The 17,325-nt window shown below is 40.5% G+C and overlaps 1 protein-coding gene across 3 annotated transcripts; it reads right to left on the bottom strand.

Moving 5' to 3' along the window:
• Positions 1-635: 635 nt before the first annotated feature.
• Positions 636-16,319, bottom strand: LOC120539591 (acyl-coenzyme A thioesterase 5-like). 3 transcript variants are annotated; one of them, XM_039769811.1, is made up of 12 exons: positions 16,040-16,319; positions 7,782-7,896; positions 7,502-7,702; positions 7,063-7,162; positions 6,779-6,969; positions 6,529-6,692; positions 5,328-5,447; positions 5,155-5,234; positions 4,980-5,073; positions 2,517-2,597; positions 2,254-2,389; positions 636-1,902 (listed from the first exon to the last, which is right to left on the bottom strand). In XM_039769811.1, exons 2-12 carry the CDS (start codon positions 7,882-7,884, stop codon positions 1,808-1,810), a joined length of 1,365 nt encoding a protein of 454 aa, XP_039625745.1. In that variant the 5' UTR covers positions 7,885-7,896; positions 16,040-16,319; the 3' UTR covers positions 636-1,807. The 3 variants fall into 3 exon arrangements, with proteins under 3 accessions (XP_039625745.1, XP_039625746.1, XP_039625747.1); XM_039769812.1 differs by lacking the exon at positions 7,782-7,896; XM_039769813.1 differs by lacking the exons at positions 7,502-7,702; positions 7,782-7,896.
• Positions 16,320-17,325: the final 1,006 nt, after the last annotated feature.

The following is a 17,325-nucleotide window of genomic DNA, read 5'->3' as shown; positions in this document are numbered from 1 at the left end:
GATGTGTACTGAACCCCAGGGGTATTTATTAACACCTACTGTATGACTGCAGCCACACACAACTACAGCTTCATTGTGATGATTAACGATGACACAGTAGGGATAGAGTCGCTCTCATCTGTAAAAATAATTACAGGGCCATCAACTGAATGTCTGTTAAAATAAGGATCTGATTGTGGATTTCAGCAGGAAGCAGCAGTGGTCCTTCACACCATTCCATGTCAGTAAGACTACAGTAGAATGGGTGAGCAACCTCACGTACTTTGGATGTCTGAGGACCTGACATGGACTCAGCATATCCAAGCTTTGGTGAAAAAGTCAAAAGAGCATCTGTACCACCTGAGGCAACTGGGAAAATGAAGGGACTCCCCAGCGCTTCTAAAAACATTTACACAGGTATTATAGAAAGCATATTAGCACTAAACGTCACTTCCTGATTTGTCAACTGCTTTGCCCAAGTGAGGTGCAAACAACAGAGCACAACAAAAGATCAGCTCACCCCTCCATGCAGGTGACACTTTTCTGTTTGCTCTGTACACCTGAGGCTATTAATATAATACCTAGTCATGTCACTTGCAGAAATTCCCAGATGATTCTGCACTTATGGGATGTATTGACAAGGGGGATGAGGCAAAGTAAAAGAGTCAGGTGCAGAAACTTTATTTCTTGGCGCAGAGAATAGGCTGCATCTTAACATCAACAAAATCAAGGAACTGGTTATTGTCTTTCACCACACCAAACAACCTCTATGTCCAGTCACTATTTGAGGAGTGGATGTTGAGGAGGTCCACATTAATGACAAATTGCACTTGTTCCAGAACACAGAAGAAATATGTAAGAAAGGGCAAAGCAACCTCTTTTTCCTTAGGAGACTATGTTCTTTAATAACATCACTTCAAGAGAGACCCACTGAATCAACACACTCATTAAAAGAGCAAGCTCAGTTATGGGCAAACTCTAGACCTTCTGAAGCATAAAGCAAAAGTGGGTACCATTATGTACAATGTTGCACATCCTCTCAATGACACGCCAACATCGAGGACTTTCAACCAACAGTTTTTTTCAGAAGTCTGTCAAGAAACACTACTGGGACTCCATTATACCAACAACAGTACACTTGCATAATGCCTCACTGTGACTATGACAGCCAAATCAAAAGTTTTCTTTCTTTTTAATCTTCTTGCCCTCTATTCATTCAGGGTTATAATCTCTCTCTTAATATTGTATACTTCAGTGTAAGGCTTGTAAATCCATAGCTGATGCTTAATAAGTCCAAATGAAGCACTGATGTTCAAAAGTAATTTTACCAGCATATCACAAGGTTTTAACATGTCACAGCAGAGAGATGAATAACCACTTTACTAATGCATTGGGTTATTAAGACCAAAAGCAGCTTTTGTCAAAGTCTTGTCACATAACAGTATGCTAGTAACATTATAGGTAGTACCCCATCTAAAGTCCTGCTGTTGTTTGGATTGCTCTTGTCTTCTGAGTTATTCTTATCTTCACTCATCTTTCTTGTTCTGCACAACTCTTTGAAAGCACTATACTTTGTGTTACCCTTCACAGTGTTATTTGTTCCTTCCATATTCATGTTAACTCATCTACTTGGTCTTTTCTGTTTCACTAAATAACTTTGGGTATCAAAAATGAAATGGCCACTTATTCCTGAAGAGTCGCTGCTCAAGTTCAAGTTATAGCGGCTTTCTTTCTAATAAGAACTGGAATTCTTGAAAGTGTCACCTATGTTTTGCATGGCTACTTTACTGTACATGACTTGGAGTTGATATCCATATTGAGCATTCCTCTAAAGGTGTTTGTCAAGAAATTCAAGAATCCTTCTCCATGAATCCTCCTGGGCAGCTGCGTGTGATTTTCCAACACCACCCCAAAGCATGGTGACTACAAAATAAAAAGAGGACACAATCACACTGTGAGAAACAGACATATACAGACAATGGGACAAGGAATAAGGTAACTATAAGCAGCTTAGGTAGGTGAAAATAAAGCAGAACACACACCAGCAGTTTGCCGGTTAGGTGTGAACTTAATGGCAGAGGCCAGTAGTCAGTAAGATAGGAGATATCAAAGAGCAAGCCAGCAGTTAGTAAGAACATGCTACGAGTGAAGGGCATGAATTGAGTGGAACAGTCCAACATTTAAAAAGTGGGGACTGAGTGGGACAAACCACTAGTTAGTGAAGTTGAACGAAGGAGAGCAGACAAAAGATATGAAAGGGAGATGACAACAAACCAGGTTGGTCTGGGTAGATGAAGGTTGAACATCTCAAAACTGGGTGGTAGGGAGGTTCTATCAAGTGTCCAGCCTCAGGGTATGAAAGTTTTGTTACCAGATGTCCCTTTCCCACAGCCCTCATCTGGGCTTCTAGCTGAAAAATGGAGGACAGATTAAACAGTTTGTTGTACTAATGAAAGAAGCAATCTGTAATGTACCCCTTGTTTTTGTAGATATCAGTTGGTGGCTACCAATGTCATCACATACCCTTATGGACTTACCCTCTGGGCACTTTCTATAGATGGGACATTCTGGTCATCCTCTCCAACAATGAGTAATGTTGGACATTGAATTCCACCTGCCTATAGCACACATGAAATGCAGTTATTTGTGGTTCATAGGAGTAAGTCAATGTTCCCATATACCAACTATAGCAGTTCTAACTTACTCTCATTCCTTAGAGGTCCCCCAAATATGTACAGAGAAGAACAGCTGTCACTCCTACCACAGACCTCACCACTGTCACACTTCCTTCATGCATATACTTTACAGCTCTTATGTATTTCTCTGCCACTCCTGACTTCTTCATACAATACCACAGCTCCTCTCGAGGCACCCTGTCATATGCTTTTTCCAGGTCCATAAAGACACAATGCAACTCTTCCTGGCTTTCTCTATACTTCTCCATCAAGATCCTCAGAGCAAACACCACATTTTTGGTGCTCGTTCTTGGCATGAAACCATACTGCTGCTCATTAATCATCATCTCAGTTCTTAACCAAGCTTCCACTACCCTTTCCCATAACTTCCTGCTGTGTCCCATCAATTTTACTCCCCTGTAGTTACTACAGTCCTGCACGCCCCCCTTATTCTTAAATATCGGCACAGTATACTTCTTCACTCCTCAAGCATCCTCCTACTTTCTAAGATTCCATTAAACAATCTGGTTAAAAACTCTACTGCCATCTCTCCTAAACACCTCAATGCTTCTACATATATGTCATCTGGACCAACGGCCTTTCCATTTTTCATTCTATTCATAGCTGTCCTTACTTTCTTCTTGCTAATCTGTTGCACTTCCTGATTCACTATCTCCACATCATCCATAAGCCTCTCAAAGTACTTTTTCCATCTGCTCAACACACTCTCCTCGCTTGTGAGTATGTTTCCATCTTTATCCTTTATCACAGTAGCCTACTGCACAATTTTCCCAGTTTGGTCCCTCTATCTAGCCAATCGGTACAGGTCCTTTTCTCCCTCTTTAGTGTCCAACCCCTCATACAACTCATCATACACCTTTTCTTTAGCCTTCACCACCTCTCTCTTCACCTTGTCCCTATCTCCTTGCACTCTTGTCTACTTTCTGCATCTCTCTGACTATCCCACTTCTTCTTCGCCATCCTCTTTCTCTGTATACTCTCCTGTACTTCGTCATTCCACCACCAGGTTTCCTTTTCCTCTTTCCTCTGTCCAGATGTCACACCAAGCACCCTTCTTGCTGTCATCCTTACTACATCTGCTGTAGTTTCCCAGCTGTCTGGTAACTCTTCACTGCCACCCAGTGCCTGTCTCACCTCCTCCCTAAACTCAACCTTGCAGTCTACCTTTTTCAGCTTCTACCATTTGATCCTTGGCTCTGCTCTTACTCTCTTCCTCTTCTTGATCTCCAACGTCATCCTACAGACCACCATCCTATGCTGCTTAACTACATTTTCCCCTGCCACCACTTTGCAGTCTTTAATCGCCTTCAGATTGACTCTTCTGCATAGGATATAATCTACTTGTGTGCATCTTCCTCCACTCTTGTATGTCACGTTATGTTCCTCCCTCTTCTTAAAATACGTATTCACCACAGCATGTCCATCCTTTTGGCAAAATCCTCTATCATCTGACCTTATTCATTCCTCTTTTTAACACCATACCTATCAATTACCTCCTGGTCTCCTCTGTTTCCTTCACCAACATGTCCATTGAAATAAAGTCAAATCACCACTTTCTGTCCCTTGGGTACACTGTTCATCACTTCATCCAGCTCACTCCAGAAATCATCTTTCTCATCCATCACACACCCAACTTGAGGGGCATATGCACTAATAACATTCATCATCACACCTCCAATTTCCAGCTTCATAATCATTGCTCTGTCTGACACTTTTTCCACCTCCAAAAACAGTCTTGACATACTGTTCCTTCAGAATAAGTCCTAACCCATTTCTCCTTCCATCCACACCATGACAGAACAATTTGAATCCACCGCCGATTACCTTGGCCTTACTCCCCTTACATTTAGTCTCTTGTACACACAATATATCAACCTTTCTTCTCTCCATCATATCTGCTAACTTTCTCCCCTTACCAGTCATACTGCCAACATTCAAAGTTCCTACCCTCAGTTCCACTCTCTTTACCTTCCTTCTCTCCTCCTGCCTCCAGACACCTCTCCCCCCTCTTGTTCTCCGTGTTCGGCCAACAGTAGCCCAATTTCCGCCAGCACCCTGTTGGTTAACAGTACTGGTGGTGGTCGTTGTTAACCCGGGGCTCTTCCTGACAAAACCCTCCCCATTTATGCGAGCTTGGAACCAACACGAAGAAACACACTGGTTTGTGCATCCCCTGTGGCTGCTAACCAGCAGAAAATAAAGCCGTCAAACTGTAAACATTGCTTTCTACATATTGCCCAGTCCAACCAGACATACTTGTTTGTCACTTAGCTTTGGTCCACACTCACAACCCTAATTAGATACCTGCAAACTCCTCTCCAGGTCTATTCCAACTGCCAGTATGGCATCCTTTGTTATCAAATGACCATTTGCATCCAGTTTTGGCTCAGGTAGAAGCCTGCAGTGATAATAGGTTGTGTCAATATAATATAATGAAAACAGAACAGTAATTCACCAGAAAAATCCATTGCAAACTAACTTTTTCATTTTCTCCAAATATTTTCCTTCTCCAGGTTTGAAGAATCCACTGGGGGAATTAATGGCAACAAGACACCGTGGCTGGAGGGAAAGTCAGTGATCACTACTGTGCTGAGAAGCATTAGGAGAACTGGAAAGATGGAAACAAAGTGCCCCAGATTGCGAGACACTTACAGAAATATCTGGTAACTCAGAAGCCATCAGAATTAAAATAGCAGCTCCAAAACAAGATCCTAGTAAACCCAGTCTATCAGCTGAGACTTGTGGCACAGACTGCAGCAACTTCCAAGACTCCTGAAAACAGAACCCCAACAAAAGTGTAACCAAGCCAGATTTCAGAAAATGAGTATGTACCATTTAGGGTTGGGCAGTGTATTGGTACTATAAAAGTACAGAAAAACATATTTTGAAATGATACGGTACAATTGTTTTGAGATTTTCAATACAAGAAATAAACATCAGCATTCTTCTCAATCCCCCATATCCCCCCACCTCCCTCTGCATTCGCTATTTCAGTTGGGGAAAAATATTAATTTCAACAACTTTACAAAATGCTATGAAACCACAAACTTTAACACAATCTTAAGTTCATACCCGACCATTTCATTGATACTCAGTTGAGACTTCACAGGGGATCCACCTGCCTTAACTCCCTTATGGTTTAACACGATTCTGACTTTACTGCTAGTATGGCACAATGGTGCAGCGAAACAAGGAAGGCTGGCTTAAAAAAAGGGGTTTGGAGTAATTTGTTATTTGCCGCTGAACCATTTTGATACTGGTACTGAGGTCTGGAAAGCTGGTATCGATACCAAAGTCAAAATTTCAGTACCGATTCAACACTAGGACTATTACTAGTAAAAGCAACCATGTGCAGGCAAACACTGTACTTCCAGTGCAAGCCAGAAGATCTTGAATGTCACCTTGAATAAAGACATCAATGAAATACACAATTATAGTAATAAAAATAATGGCACTTTCAAGTGCAGACATGCTGCTCCTTATCTTAGAACCCAGTACAGTGTAGGCCAACAACACACCCATATGTGAGCACTAGTAACACCAGAAACAATAATAATTCAAGGAGACCAGTAACTGAGCCCTAGAAGACCAAGAAGAAGAATGCAGAACACTAGAGAACATCCCCAGCACTGCCAGTGACACAGTCTCAGGTACAACAGTAACAGCATCCTAGTGTCAACATGCAGTCCCACTAACATGTGACTACTTAGGCCTGTCAGTCAACAGGCAGCTCAGAGTGACAGAGTAATGAAAGTCTGGGTGCCATTCTGTTCTCTTGCTCAATGTGAAATGCCAAACTAGACTTTTGCATTCAGTAACCCAAGCTAGCCAGCCCTTAGCCCCAATTTGGCACCTGAAAGTAGCTGATACCCATGCCGCTGCCAAGTTGCAGTTCTGGGTGATTTATGTATGCCAGTGCCAAACAGGCATAGCCTCTAGAAGCCAGAAGTGCTGCACGGTGTTCCATAAATCCCGCCAGGCCCCAGACATCCAGTAGAGCAGGGAAAGGACCAGGCCCTTGGAACAGAGAAAAAAGTCCAGTTACTTCTGAGCATGCACAATGTGAGCAACAGAAATCTACCCTGAGATACTCATTTAATCACCTGGTGGTATAAACAGGGTGCCCACCACACCATTCTCTCGCACCTCTATGCGGCGCACTCCTGGTGCCATGTACCATCGCTCCATGGTTGTCATGGCTAGGGCAGTCTGAGTATTAAAGTTATCTGTATTATGACCATCAAACAGGGAAATATCAACGACAAGGGGTGTCTGGATATTCTTTTTCCGTAGTCTGGAGAACAAAAATGAGATGTAAAGTTTATTGGAAAACATTAGAATGACACATTACAACTCCATTGAATGTTCAGACATTTAGCCTCTTTACCTGATATTCTGCCTCCCTCCAACAGCTAGACGCAGACTCCACAACAGACCCATTGGTTCACGGCCAATATATAATCCCCCCAAAGATTCATCTTTTGATACTGGGCACAAGAAAGTCTTGTTAGTGGACAATGTCAAGCTACTCACTTAATTCTATGATATTTTCTCCAGCTACAAGTATCTATCTTCACCTGCTCTTGCAGGCATTTTCATAAAGGCCGAGATCACACTCTGCAGTGTGTGCACTGTGTATTGCAGATCATTTACTGTCTGCCCAATAACATAAATTTTATTCTGCATGGGTACCCACCAACTAAATCCTCTGACTGACAAATTTGTAAACACAATCTTCTTGAAAATCCACTCATTGACCAAATCAAACATACATATTTCACTCAGCCGGATGGACTGTCCGTTAACAGGGACCATAAAACACTTACCGTTTACCCTTCCTGTCTCATCACTCACATAGTGAGAGAACGCCTCCCAGAGATCATTTCCCTCACTGTACAAGGTGCTACGCAGCGTGACTGGACAGTGTGGAGGAAGACAGGCCACCTCCAGCTGGAATGGCTCATCCATCAGGGCACGAGTAGGTCTGGCCCAGACCCTTGGAGTACGTCTCCTTTGACTGACCATGTCTGAAAATGAGATGTGCAGGATGCTTCAGCTGCAACAACTTTATCTGTCTGTTCAAACGTATTTTTGAGTGTCTTCTACCTGATATGGTCCTTTCTTGAAGAACCATAGTCTGGGCCAGCAAAGTGCCAGTTTTCACAGTTTTTAGCCAGCATGCAGCATTGTAAGCCATGCGTCCTGCCATTCCTTTGATTATCTGCAAAATATGTGAACACTTGACTTTACTCAGCTGAATCTGCAGAAAATCCCTGATCCCAGAAGAACCCAGAAGCTGGCAGTTGTAACTGATAGCATGCAATGCATTATTTATATTTTTTGTATTAACTCATTCCATTACAATTAAACGGCAGCACACTGGCAACACTGTTATCTCACAGTAAGGAAACCAGGGCTTTGGCCCAGGGTCCTCCCTGCATGGAGTCTGCATGTTCACCCTGTGTCTGTGTGGGTTTCCTCCCACAGTCAAAAGACATGCAGGTTAGGTAAACTGGTAAAGTTAAATTAGGCCTAGTGTGTGCTTGGTGTGTGTGTTTGCCATGCGATGGAGTGGCCTGGGTTTTTTTTTCCTGCCTTGTGCTCTATGCTAGCTGGGATAGTCTCAAGTGCAAGTGGATTAGAAATTGGCATGACATTATAATTAGGGCGACCAAATTGGGACACAGTATATTAATGAAGGTGTTAAATGGCACAGCCTTCTCTGAGTTTTGTACTTCGTGGTACAGGTGTATTTATTTGGAAAGAGGAAGGGTCTTCTTGGAGTTTCTTTGAAGCATTCTTTGTACTACAGTATATTAAATCAAAAGAGTTTAGAAAGTCCAATATGGAGTTTTGTGCAGTACACTGTATCTTTATTAAATGGTCAGCCAGTTACAAACAGGACTTTTTGTTATATTTCAGTAATTAATTGGAGACCATAGCATGGACATGAGATGTCTTGTCATCCTGATTATAATATTCAGTGTTTTTCAGCACATGGGTCACTAAGTTAAGTTAAAGAAGTTACAGCAGCTGAGTAGCTCAATCATCCATACCCCTTGCTGTATCTGTGCGCACGATAGACTAAGGGGGTGGGGGCCCTCAACCTCTATACCCCGATGGTCGATATGAAATATACTCATCATATTCGTTACTCCAGGGGGATCCCACACAGGCCTCTGATTGTGTATCGCATTGTGAAGAGAACAAAGAAGCCATATTTCACCAACAGTGGGAGTAGAAAAGATTCACCCTCAGATATTGTTGCTTTGCAGTCCAAAATGAAGACACACACAAAAAGTATTTCTGCAGCTGTATTTACTTAATGCAACTCATAAAAGCGAAGTGGACTATATAAAAGCAGCAGTTCAAAACTAGAATCACCAAGATACTGTAGTTAAAAGAGCACCCCCTCTGTATCAGTACTTTGTGGAACCATCTTTTGCTTTGAGTACATCCATGATTCTGTTGGGATGCTTCTCTAGTAACTGTGTACATCTAAACTGTATAATATTTGTTCACTGTTCTTCACGGAACTATTCAAGGTCAGTCAGACTGGAAGGTGACCATTGGTGGACTCTAATCTTCAAGTCTTTCCACAGATTTTCAATGGGGTTTAAGTCTAGGCTCTGATTAGGCTACACCAGGACATTCACCTTTTACTCATTCAGCCACTGTGGGGTCAACTTTGCTGTGTGCTTCAGGTTATTTTCATGTTGGAAGGTGAACCTTCTTCCCATTGAAAACTTTCTGGAAAAGGGCACTGGAAGATTTCCTGAAAAGTTTGATGGTATTTTGTCCAATCCATTTTTTTCTATCTTGAAATGTACAGAAGTCCCTACTGCAGAGAAAAACAAAACAAAAGGATGCTACCACCTCCATGCTTTACTGTTGGTATGATGTTCTCTGGATGGCAAGCAGTATTGGCTTTTCACTAGATATACCATTTGGAATTGAGGCCAGATAGTTTGATTTTAGTCTCACCTGAACATAACACCTTTTCCCATTTAGCCTCAGAAACTTCAAGGTGTGTTTTGGCAAAGCACTGTTGAGACTTAATGTGGCCTTTCTTGTGGAGTAGCTTTCTGTAACTGTTTCAAAATTGCTAGAGGCCTCACTGAGTAGTTTCCTCCTCTCTCTTCCATCCAGTATGGAGGGATGGTCTGATCCGGGAATGGTCCTAGTAGTACCAGACAGTTTCCACTTCTTACTTATGGACTTTACTGTGCTCCTGGGGATTGATAAAGCCTTTGAATTTGTTTTGTATATATCTCCTGACTTGTTCTTGTCCACAAGTTTATTATTCCTAAGATCTTTTAACAGTGCCTTGCCACCCATTGTTGATTGTTAGCTTTTGGTTGCACTTCTAAGCACTGGAATACTCTAGGAATAGCTGCTTTTATACTGAACTAATCAGAATGATCACAGCTGATCACAGATTGATCAGCTTGGTGTGCAGTGGAGAAGGTGTTTAGTTACAACTGATCAAGTTTACAAGTATTTTTTTGTGATTCTTTAACCATCTCAGTGATTATTTTTTTTATTTTCTTTCTGAACTGTTGCTATTATATCTTTCATTTAGGTGTTATAAGTTTCATTGACTAAATACAGCTGGAACAATATTTTGTGTGTGCGTATCTTAATTTCAAGCAGTCAAGCATTAAAATGTGAATATTATGAAGGGGGTATGGTGATTCTTTTCTGTGCCCACTGTATGTACACTATTTTTAAACCTTGAATACTGTTTGTATTTAATATTATTTCTTAATATGTTTCATTTCATAACCAACCAAAAAACAGATAAAAACAGAGGCCAAAAAAAGTTGAGAACCACTGAATTATATGGTTAAGTAGGAATTAGGTCGGTTTATACTTCACTCTCAGAATGTTTATGTGCATGCATCATGGCTGCCATGCATTCCCATCATTCATTTAACGTGTCTCTGAGCACGTCCTCAGAAATGAATGCGACGAATGCACGATTTGCACTACTGGAAAAAAATCGAGAAGGGTATTACTATTTGGGGGGCACAGCGTGTTCAAGTTGGAACGTGACATCTAGAGTCTCTGTTTAGGATCAACATGTGACAACAAGCCGCTTTGCAAATCCTATAGAAACAATGTGCTTCGATGTTTGGTGAATGGGTAGATGTGGTGAAGCAATTCATCAAATTTAAATGCTCACATACAAATGTATTCCTGGTAGTTTTTTCATCAATTTCTTGTATATGCAATACAATGGTCGCATATTCATCATCATAATGACTAGATGCATTTTAAAGGTCTCAAATACTATCTTCTGTGCTGTCTTTTTTTTTTTGCACCTTTGCAACAGCATATTTGAGCAACGGAGAAAAAAATTAGGGATACAGTGAAGAAAAAAATGTCTATTTCATGGCTGAAGTGAAAATTTCGACATTAATCTCATAGTTTGTCATTAAAGTAGAATACCATAAACGTCCCCTTAAAGTTGATCCAGTTGTTAATTGCTACGTGTTTCTGGGGTTTCCTCCTGCACTGATAGCAGCGGCAGGAAGCGATTGCCACACAGAACACATTAAATGTATCCTTAGATTTATAATTGAAATCCCTTTCATGATGAAATGTATTAAAAGCATGTATGTTACATGTAACAAGTAAATACCGTATTTATGCGTGTACCACGCGCACATTTTTTCCCAAAAATTAGCATTAGAAAATCAGGTGCGCGTCATACACGAGGAAATGTAATTTTTACTTCTTCTGCTTGGGCTCGCTCACTTGCTCATGCTTTCTGTCTCTCGTTCGCTTGCTCACGCACTTGTGCTCTTTCTTGCTTGCACACTCGCTCTCTCTCTCTCTCACTTGCTTGCGCACTCGCGCACTCTCTCGATTGCGCTCTCTCTCTCTCTCTAAACGCTTCCTATATAATCACAATGCTCGTTGTACATGGGGCAAAACGATTTTCGCGATTTTCTTTGTAAAAATTAGGGTGTGCGTCTTACATGAGGGCGCGTGGTACATGAGTAAATACAGTAGTTAACTTAATTTAAATAATTAATACATTTAATAATTACACAAGTGAGGGGGGCATGGTGGTGGAGCGGTAGCGCTGTTGCCTCTCAGGGAGTCACCTCCGTGGGGAGTCTGCATGCTTTCCTGGTGTGGTTCCACAGTGTGCTCCTGTTTCCTTCCAAGAACAAGCAGGTTTCACGATTTGGTGATGCTTAATTGATGCTAGGGTATGTGTGTGGTTGTATTCACCTTGTGATGAGGTGATGCCCCGTTCAGGGATTGTTTCTGCCTTGTGCCTGATACTTACATCCCTGATGGATGTAATCATTACACATCCATTTTTTCAGAGATATTCTGGCACAGTGTCCTAGAAATTTAATGGGATGTTTCAGGCAATTCACAACACAGCGAAGCCGAACATTGTTTTCTCAGCTTGATGATATCTTGCACTGCCACCTGGTGGAATCCTCCTGATTTACATAAAGTATGTGCACAAGTATAAACAGTGAGAAGGGTTTGGCTCATGTCAAAGACTCAGCATTTAACGCCCCCTTGTAAAAAGTAAACTTCCTGTGTAGCAGTAGCGTCATCAGGCTCACATGTCGCATAACATGAAGTATAAACTGGCCTTTAGGCTTTCCCCGGGAGCAAGACGGAAACGTCATATACCTTAGGATAAAATCACACACACACAACCAATACATTTACACTGAATCAAAACCGAGTTTCCAGTTTAATTATAAAGCATGCCTTTGGAAGGTCACAAAAAAACAAAGTAAATCAACACATCCATTGGGTGAAAGTATGAACCACATGCAGCAAGTCCCATGGGCTGGGCTGGCAATACTACCCACTGTGTAGATGTTCCCTTCTGTTCCTGTAAAACAAGAGCAATAACCTTAACACATAAAAAATTCAGTTATGGCAACGGCAATCCTCCTCAGTGCTCCACTCTTACTTCCCTCGTCAAGGTTGGTCACTGGCATTTTTCCAGAATTCTGAAATAGGTGACATTTTACTCGGTAATAGTGTGCTGTTGTTCATAGACCTATGAGAATGAACTCTTCACCAAATTCTAAGTATTTGATTAGAAATGCATATTATCCCACAACTGAACCACCAGCCTTGACAATTACTGCCACACTCCAGGGGCCTCATGTATAAGAATTCACACTAAACCATGGCAATGTGCACTGTTTACAAATGAGGCCCCTGAGGAGCGGTTGCAGGGTTCTCATCACAAGTACCGGTATCAACGTCTGGGTCACTGGCTGACGGCAAACATTTCCAACAGATGGCTAACTCTATCCACGTGATATTATTCAGCAGCTGTTCACATTGCAGTTTTAATCTCTCTTCCCAAAGGAGTGCAAGTTAATCATTGGAGACGGTTAAAGGTAAACTCAATTGGACCTCTTATTCTAGTTCCTTAATTTGCTTAGTCAGCTATTCAGCAGGGACCAATCACACTGTACAGGTCAGCAAGTTCAGATGCTAAAGTCAATAGTTATATTGATGAGTGAGCAACCATGCATTCCCAAGCTATAGTATTATGTTACATCCATCAAATCTTGCTGTTCATTATCCTTCTCCACTACTTCACCTTCCTCCTTTGTCATGTATTTATTTATAGCACTTTATTGCAGAACTTTGCTGTCCGATTTCCTTACCTTTAGGTAAATTCTCATTTGGACTTTCCAGTTTTCAACCTGATGACTTAACAAAATCAAGGTTTAAGGCAGGCCTATTCAAAGGTCGGCCCATGGGCCACATGTGGCCCCGGAGCTACCTCTGAGTGGCCCAGCTCGTGGTCCCGCCAGGGCTCCAGACTTCAACTAAAATGATCACAAATGCGACCAAAAATAGGTATGACTAATATAATTTCTACTTAGTTTGCCAGTGGCGAATTGTCATTGAAATTTTACAGTATTATATTGTAACAGATGCAAAAAGCGTATATATATATATATATATATATATATATATATATATATATATATATATATATATATATATATATATATATATATATATATATATTGTTGAGCATATGTGCCATTAACATATGTGTCGGTACGGGCTCCCCTAGCATATCCCTGAGCTGCATGAAGGTTGTTTTATATCCCGCGCTGGGTGTGAGGGAGTCGCGGTGAAAATGACATCAGAGTTGGAGATGCGTGCGGGAAAAAATTTCAAGTACACGGCACTGCTGAGGGGACAGCTGAATTTCAACGAGAGGCTGGATATGATGCAGCCGAGCCGGTCATCAAAACAAAAGGTAAGCATGTAAAACATTTGAAATTCCTCTGCTCATCATATAGGTCCTCTGTTACGAAGATATCTTTGCCCCGTGGAATTCAGTTGTCCCTTCTGACTTCGTGCAGGTGTGATTGTCACCGATCTCCTTGTGTTTGTGCATCTTTGCATGCTGTTTGTCTTTTGATTTAACGCATACTCCATGCAAAATACCGGCATGTCCGTCAGTATACATGTGCGAGCAGTCGCCTGCCCACTGTTTTATCATACACAGCGATGTGATGAAGTCTGCGTTTTAAGGTTGAAAGTGTATTATTGTCATTTTACCAGGGTGCTCAGTGATCGACAGCAGACAGTAAACGTTGTTAAAATGGTATCGAAAAACTGCACTTCGTTAGTTATTACTTCAGTCGTTTTGGTGTGCGCACAATATGTTCTGTTAATAAATTCTTCAACAGGAACTCGTCAACAAAGAAACCTGGAAAATGATTTAGTAAAAATGATAGTAATAATTATAATTAATGATTAATTACTTGACATCCAACAACTCTGTGCAAAGACATTTTAAAATAAATGTACTAATCCACTTTCACTCCATACGTGCAGCCTCTGGAGAAAAAAAAATTCAACAGGAAAGTCGTTGTGGAACTCAAATTTAACCTCTGTCATATCAGTGATTAGAAACGTGTGAATAAAATAGTTAAGTTTCATGAAAAAGAAAAATCCCTTGCCTGTCATGACCACCCCTTTAAATTGTGGGAGGGTCTCATATTTCAAAAGGGAAACAAATATAATTACTATTATTATTTATTTATTATTATTATAATGTAATTACTGTGCATTTTTTTATTTTTATTTTATGCACTTTGAGATGTGAGCAAAATGTTTGTTTTTTTATTTCAAAAGTGGGGAAAAAAGTATTGCTACTACTTCAGATTCTGTTCAGTTATAGCTTTTTGTTGTTTTTTTAATACATTTTTGATGTGTTTGTGTCAGATTTTTAAAAGGGAAGCAATGAATAAACATTACTTGTTTTTAAATACATTCGTTTCTGTAAAAAATTAAAATTTGTCATTACCTGCTGGCTTACCTCCTGCTGAAAATGTCTGGCCCAGCTAAATTTCTTGGTGTGAAAATCTGGCACAATTGCAATTGTAATTGAATAGCCCTGGTTTAGGGTTTTATTTAGGGATGTATACGCATGCTTTCTCAGTTGCATTCAATTAACAGAATAAAGTAAAACAAACAAACAGGGACGGAACAGGTCAAAACTTAGAAATTTAAAAATACAGTTTCTGTGCTAACTATTTCTAGCATATTGATAGTGCAGTTGTACCTAAAATGGTAACATGATACATATGAAAAACTCTACACTTTTAGATTATTAAAAAAATCTTATATGCCTTATTAAAATGATACACAGCACTGGGAAGAAAGGAGTATCTGGATTGATTTGAGTGGATCTTTAAAGCGATCATATTCCCTGAAGTTAAGTTCTGCTTGTTAATGGGAGTCATAAATTGACATGACTTCCAGGTTTCTCAACATTGCCCCCTGACACACGTGTACCACATCATCTCTGTCATCCCCAATGACTTAAGCTGCATATTTGATAATCTGCAGGAGCTTTTCTACGTTTTGGTGTGTCAGACCACTTAACCAGGCAATGAAGATGAAAGCGATGACAAAGTGGATCACACTGTGATTGATGAAAGAACAACAGGAGGTCCTTTTCCACTTTAAATTGTCCGAGTTTACGGAGGAGAAATAAGCTTTGACTGCTTTTAGAGTAAATGTTCCTTGTATTACTATTCCAACTAAGAATATAAGTATTTATATTCATTCAATGTTTCTACCTCTTACCCCAGGCCAATGATGGGTGAACATCTTAAAAGTGAAATGTCATTTCTTTAGTCTTTTTGACATTCAGAATAAGAATTCTTACCACACCAATTTACTAAACAGTCAATTTTATTTAAGTAATGGCTTTTCATCCTATCAGCATGGTGTCATAGTAGTATATTTAATAACATCTTGATGAATATTCAGTGCTGATGGCTTTAAAACCCTTTGAGCTCAAATTCTTCTGTATATTGTAATTCCTTCATACTCACATTCTGGTGATTTCAGCAGTAAGATGTTGTTCTTAACCTTCCAGCTATTTACCTCTGCCAGCTTGCTCTTTGCAGATTGCTCCTGTGGTGTCTTACTTATTTAGGATATCCCAGATTGCTTATTTTGTTATGTCCAATTTCTCTGGTTGGTTCTGATTGAATTCTTTGCTTTTCTGGTATTCAGATAGCTTGCATTTTCTTTCCCGAGCAGTTCTGTATTATATATGCGATACATTGACCAAAGGGCAGAGTGCAGGCTAAATTCAACACAGAACACTCACAGGCTCTTTTATGTGTAGACAGTCAGCTCAGTAAAAAACTTGGGTAAATAAGTAACACTAGGCGGGTCATTGTCCTGGTATATATTTTTTTTATTGGTGTTGCTAAAACACAAAAAAGTGGTATTACTGTGCAGCTGTAAACCAAAATGTCCGACATACTATGTAGGGGATGTGTGAAAATGGTCCCCAAGTCCAATAAGTACAGTAATAGTATATCAGTTAAATGAGCCCATGGAGCTGGGCTTGCTGCACCTTAAAAAGGCATGTGCACTGTAATATGAGAAGTCATTCTGTAATTTTATCTTTTTGTTTCAACTCTAAATAGCTTGATTCTGCTACAAAAGCAACTATTTTGACTTCACTAAATCAGTACCTGTGGAGCCTTTAAATATTTTAACAGTGGGCTGTGGCTCTGCAGCATCTTGCATTGTTGAAGCATATTTGAAGAATGGATATATACAGTAGATAGATAAATAGATAAAGGACTTGTGGCAGGATACTGTAAGAATACAATCAGCTAACACACCCTACCGGGCACAAATTAAATAATGTATTATCTATATTTCAGACTGACTACATACATACACACCAAAACGTTCATGTCAGTTTTAACAGAGTAAGCGTTATGCATAATTACGTAAACTGTCTCTTTAATTTCACTGATATTGCAGTACCTACCAGAATCTTCTAGAGTTTCCCCCATTTTTTATTCTAATTCATTTTAGTGGAAGCAATTTGCTCCGTCCTGGGTATAACGTTAACCAGCATCCAGCCCTGCCAGCAGGTCCTCCAACTTGCAGGAAAACTCAGAGGTTGGTGGCACTGCTCCAGTGTGGTGCTGAGGTGCCACATGCTGCACGGCTGCACTCGGGTCCCCGTCCGGCTGGTTCGTCGTGTGGTGGGTTTGACAACACACTGTAATCAGTGCACGCTCCCAACCTTAGTGGAAGGAAAAAGCCATTACTGAAAATAAGCTTTTATTATTCTATTTTTGCTTATTGCTAA

Source organism: Polypterus senegalus, chromosome 11, assembly GCF_016835505.1.
Source record: "Polypterus senegalus isolate Bchr_013 chromosome 11, ASM1683550v1, whole genome shotgun sequence".
NCBI classification, from domain to species: domain Eukaryota; kingdom Metazoa; phylum Chordata; class Cladistia; order Polypteriformes; family Polypteridae; genus Polypterus; species Polypterus senegalus.
This window is presented reverse-complemented; position numbering and strand designations above follow the sequence as displayed.